Genomic DNA, 5,615 nt, shown 5'->3' on the forward strand with positions numbered 1-5,615 from the left:
TCAGTTTTCTGCACTGAAGTTCAAATACACCCTGCCCTCCCACGGGGCCAAAGTCTCCTGTGTGTAAGACTTCGCCTTGCTATCCTTGCTTGTGCTGATAAGTAATTGCACATCACACTCCTGGCATGATAGGGCCGTAGACACATCTAGGCACTCCTGAGGCTGGTTCGTAAAATTCATGATGGTCAAGGCTTTCCGCTTGCCAGCGCCGTACTTGCCGCCAACAGGAATACAGCTCTCCTTCACATAAGCGAACAGCGCCTCATGGTCCGGAACGAGGTGTCTGAAGGCTCCATGGATAAAAAGATCTCCGTACTGCTTCCGCAGCTTCAGTGCTAGTTTGTAGAAGGCCAACACCGACTCCGGGTCCTGCCTCTGCTTTTTGGCGTTGATCTCGCGGTAGTTGTCGTGAGTGCGCATCCAAGGCACCACGCCTTCCGCCGTAAAGCCTGCGTTCGGCGAATCGTCCCATTGAAATGGTATCCTTGAGTGGTCGCGAGCCAGAATCTGCAGTCCCGCTAGGGTCTTTTGTATCCTCTCCTTGTCCCCTGACTGAACTGCTTCAGAGTAAAAGCCTAGGCTTTCCACATCTTTATACTCCTCAATTCCCCAATTCTTGGGCATGTTCGTCATACCAATTTCCTGGCCCTGGTATAAGAAAAGCGTGCCGGTCAAAGTCACCTGCCACAGCGCCAGTGTCTTTGCACTTGCCGCCCATAGCTCCGGCGTGGTGTCATTTCCGAACCGTGAGACGGCCCTGCCGTTGTCGTGGTTCTCGCAAAAGACTGTGTGCCAGGCATCTGTACCCTCGATAAACACTTGCCATGTCGCCACATGTCTCTTAAGATCGGAGAGAGGGAATGGCTTGTAGAGATATTTGCCATGGAAGGCACCACCAGTTCCGAGACGAATCATACTGAACTCGAATACCATGTCCAACTCCTTCGCGGCAGCAGAGACATACGGTATGACTTGTGATGGTAGCGGGGTATTCGAAAGCTCTCCTACAGAGACAGCTCCGTATGGCTCAAGGACCTTGATATTCATCTCGTGTATGAATTCGTGAATACGGGGTCCGTTGCACCACATTTCCGGGGCAGGCTGTGTGTCCGAACCCTGGAATGTCACTGGCGCATCAGGGAAATCCGTACGTTTAGAGTATTTGTTGACGGTATCAATTCGGAACCCGTCCACACCACGGTCTAGCCAAAAGCGCATGGTGTTGTCGTAAATAGCCTCTCGGCACTCGGGCGACTCCCAATTCAGATCCGGCTGCGAGGTGTCGTACAAGTGTAGGTAATACTCCTGTGTATGCTCATCCCAGGTCCAAGTCGGACCTGCAAAATAGCTCCGCCAATTCGTCGGTGGCATACGTTTACCGGTGCTGTCGTACCGTGCCGGTTTCCAAATATACCAATCGCGCTTGGGGTTGGTTTTGGAGGAACGAGACTCCTTGAACCACTCGTGCTGGTCGGATGTATGGTTTACAACCAAATCCAGGATTAATTTCATCCCTCGGCTGTGGCACGCTTCCACAAGTGTGTCAACATCCTCAACAGTTCCGTACCGTGCATACACCTTTTGATAGTCTGAAACATCATATCCCATATCCTTCTGAGGACTTTCGAACATGGGAGAGAGCCAGACCACATCGACACCAAGCTCGTGCAGATAGTCGATTTCTGATATTACTCCAGGAATATCTCCCCATCCATCGTTATTAGAATCCTTGAAACTAGCGGGGTAAACTTGATAGAAGACAGCATCCTTCCACCATGCTTGTTTGCCAGCCCAATTCGAGCCATTCTGGTAATGCCACTTCAAGTTCATCGTGACTGTGCTTGAGATGTGAAACGCCTCGGAAATAAGGAACGGAGTAAAAGAGAAGGGAGAAATCGGAGGCCGAGGTTGGGAAGGGGAAACGACGGAAGAGTCGTGAGATACCCGAGATCCCGCGTGACCGGAATGCTGAATAAAACCTGTCGGAGTCTACGACGTGGTTGAGAGAATAGGATTGCGAAGGCGCAACTATCGAGCGAAATTTGTTGGTCTCATGGAGTCTAATATTCCCGAACTTCTCCACGAGGACAGACTAAAGAAGGGCTCAGTAGAGACTGTAAGGGTGTTGCCACATGGTTGTGGATCCCGTTGAAGAGAGTTGGAATAACTTGGTCAGCAGATAAGTTGATAAAGTGAACAAACTCCGCCCTACTCCGACGCACTCCGACATCAAATGCCGGTATCAGAGAGCAATTGACCTATCACAATGTCTGATCAAAGCTCCGTCGCAACTCCGACATCCTTGTCCTCGCTTGAGTCCACCCACGTCAGTGCCAAGCTGCTATCACTCCCGCTATTTTGATTTTTCTCGTCTCCAGCTGGGACCCCGTGAGGCCTTCGAGACCCAACGGCGTGGCCCATGGGACAGCTTGACCTCGCCCCGGATACCCGAATGTCTGGATGTGGAGAATGCATGGCGACTTGATTGACCTCGATCTGCTCGCCCGCGTGCTCGAGGGGGAAGTGCTCAACAACATTTTAATCAGAAAATGCAGCATTGACGAGCTGCAGAGAGGCGGACCTACTCCGGCGTAAAGCCACAGTCGTCCGCCAAGCTCGGCTCCCGCAACTGCATCTTGCAGCGATAAGGTGAAGAGTGCCCTGTGAGAGCAGGAAAAGAGGACAAGGTCGTCCATTCTGATCCCTACAATTTCTCTCGTTCGATGACTACCCCGCATAGGGTCTGGCATCTGTTCATGTCCGCCCGCCGCCGCCTCCACATCCCCACAGGGTTGGCTGGATGCGATCCATGCCACACCAATGTGGATCACTTACCCGACTCAGCGCTAAAGCCTTTTCACAAACACCATCGCCCTGGAAGATAAATAAGTCATGATACTCCTGCCAGGTGAAGAGTCATTTCCAGGCTCACACATCCCACCTTTTCTTACTCCATCTCATTTTCCCTCTCCCCGGCCTTTTCGTTTCATCAGCCGTACCACGCCAAACTCTCATCATGGCCGATGAGAAGCGAGCACCGTCCCTTGACCGGGCCGCTGCTCCCAATGTCCACGACGATGTCGTCCTCGTCGAGGCTAAGCATGCCGCCGACACAGAGCACTCCATGTCTCTGCTAAAGGCCATCAAGCTCTACCCCAAAGCCATCGGATGGTCCGTCTTGCTGTCGTCAACCCTGATCATGGAGGGTTACGACTTGGCCCTCCTGGGCAGCCTTTACGCCTCCCCCGTCTTCAACAAGAAGTTCGGTGAATGGAGCGAGGCCAAGGGCAAGTATGCCGTCTCAGCCGCATGGCAGTCTGGTCTCTCAAACGGTGCGCGAGCCGGTGAGATCTTCGGCCTGCTCATCGCCGGTTGGACCGCCGATAAGTTCGGCTACAAGAGGACCACCGTCGGAATGTTGATTGCGATGATCTGTTTCATCTTTGTTCTCTTCTTTGCACCCAACGTCAAGGTCCTGGTTGTTGGCGAGATCCTGTGTGGTATGTCAAACCCATCGCCGTATCATGCCATTCTGCATGAGTCATGAAAATAACAGCGGACTAGGTATCCCATGGGGAGCTTTCCAGAGTGTGACGCCAGCGTATGCCTCCGAAGTTGCGCCCATGGTCCTACGACCGTATCTTACGACATTCATCAACATGTGCTGGGTGATCGGGCAGTTCTTTGCTGCCGCCGTAAACAAGGGTTCCGTCAACCGCAGCGATCAGTGGGCATACAGGATTCCCTTCGGAGTGCAATGGGTGTGGCCTGTCCCAATCCTAATTGGACTCCTCTTTGCTCCTGAGTAAGATCCCCGAAGAATCAGAATAGCCCAATCAGTCAAACTAAGCATTATCCTTTAGGTCTCCCTGGTGGTATGTCCGCCATAACCGGAAGGATGAAGCCAAGAAGTCTCTGCTTCGCTTGACTTCCCGCAACCAGCCTGGATTCAACCCCGATGAGACCATCGCCATGATTGAGCACACCAACGAATTGGAGAAGCAGTTGAAAGAGGGTGTTGGATTCAAGGACTGCTTCAAGGGCATCGATCTGCGACGAACTGAGATCGTTGTCGGTATCTGGCTCGTGCAGACTCTTGGTGGCCAGAACTTGATGGGCTATTTCTCATACTTCCTGTAAGTGCATATTCGAAATGCTCTCTTGCAACCAAATCTAACTTAATTCTTAGTACTCAAGCCGGCATGGATGCTAGCAACTCGTTCTCACTCTCCATGGGTCAATATGCTCTAGGTATGGTCGGTACTGCTGGTTCTTGGTGGCTCATGTCCCGTGTTGGCCGCAGGACGATCCATTTCAGTGGATTATGCGCACAGTTCTGCATCTTGATCATCGTTGGATGCCTGTCATTTGGTACCACCAATGGTTCGGTCTGGGCCATCGGTGCTATGCTCATTGTATTCACCTTTGTGTACGACTTCACTGTCGGCCCGGTGACCTACTGCTTGGTCTCTGAGCTGTCATCTACCCGTCTCAAGGCGAAGACTATCGTGCTGGCCCGCGCTGCGTACAACGCTAGCAACATCTTCGTCAACGTCATGACCAACTACCAGCTCAGCTCTACCGCATGGAATTGGGGTGCACGAACTGCCTTCTTCTGGGCTGGTTCGTGCCTACTCTCTGCCATTTGGGTGTTCTTCAGACTGCCCGAGCCCAAGGGACGCACTTATGCCGAGCTGGATCTGCTCTTCGAACAGCGCATTCCAGCCAGGAAATTTGCGAAGACGAATATCGACCCGTTTGCTCGCGGACTCAGCGGCGGAAAGAAGATGTCGGTTGAGGAGGAGAGGTTCGAGCATGGCGCAAGCAAGGAGGTTTCCCCGTAGATACCAAAAAGCACCAAGACTAATTCAGGTATAATGGCAATCAAATAGCAACACAGTGAAGCGTTGCTTTGCTTCTGAAATTTAAAGGATTTCCTCTTCATACCGACAAGAATCTTTCTTGAGTGTCATGTGAGCCTTCCATGTTTGGATGAGAACTAGGAGCCAAGACCGTACGAAAAGAATACAACCCACAGCATGAACAAAGTTTGCAATTGGCGATTTCCAAAGAGAAAGCTTCTCATTCTATAATTCAAACAAAATCAGCTCATAGGAGCACACAATCATTGACAGCAATGACAAGGCTTGTCCCAAGAAGGCAGCCCCACGTGATCTGCACTAAGGCGTTTTCCCCGGCACTGCGCGATATTCCGACCCCACCACACCGTAGATTCGTCTGGGGTTTGGGCTTAGACCCAGATCCATTGTTTGGCCCTAGTCATGCAAACTTCATGCTGCCCCTCCAGACGCGCTTCGTGATCCCTATCCGATCCAGCCCAGCCCAACCCAACCTTGCGTTTTGCGTCGCTCTTTGCCGTTGTGGTTGGTGAGGAGCGGCTGATTTCCGATCGTCACATTCTCTCACCATGACAGTATACTACTGGTCATGACCTCTGCTCAGCAGCCGGACCTCCCACGAGAGGCCAACGGAAATGCGGAGGAAGCGGACCGCGCCAGGCGGCCCAAGCGTGCCCAAGTTTCCAAAGCCTGCCAGCGGTGCAAGAGGCTTCAGAAAGGCTGCAGCGAATTCCGGCCATGTCAACGCTGTGTCAA

At 52.3% G+C, this 5,615-nt stretch overlaps 2 protein-coding genes across 2 annotated transcripts; one reads left to right on the plus strand and one right to left on the minus strand.

Moving 5' to 3' along the window:
• UCRPA7_5988 (putative alpha-glucosidase protein) lies at positions 1-1,830 on the minus strand (the record flags this gene model as incomplete). The annotated part of the gene is made up of 1 exon (XM_007918530.1): positions 1-1,830. The coding sequence occupies one exon, from the start codon at positions 1,828-1,830 to the stop codon at positions 1-3; it is 1,830 nt and encodes a 609-aa protein (XP_007916721.1).
• Positions 1,831-3,016: 1,186 nt separating this feature from the next.
• UCRPA7_5989 (putative mfs maltose protein) lies at positions 3,017-4,844 on the plus strand (the record flags this gene model as incomplete). The annotated part of the gene is made up of 4 exons (XM_007918531.1): positions 3,017-3,500; positions 3,565-3,805; positions 3,864-4,136; positions 4,190-4,844. 4 exons carry the CDS (start codon positions 3,017-3,019, stop codon positions 4,842-4,844), a joined length of 1,653 nt encoding a protein of 550 aa, XP_007916722.1.
• Between the last annotated feature and the right edge of the window lie 771 nt (positions 4,845-5,615).

The sequence above is a fragment of the Phaeoacremonium minimum genome (genome assembly GCF_000392275.1).
Source record: "Phaeoacremonium minimum UCRPA7 unplaced genomic scaffold PA7_03_scaffold_447, whole genome shotgun sequence".
NCBI classification, from domain to species: domain Eukaryota; kingdom Fungi; phylum Ascomycota; class Sordariomycetes; order Togniniales; family Togniniaceae; genus Phaeoacremonium; species Phaeoacremonium minimum.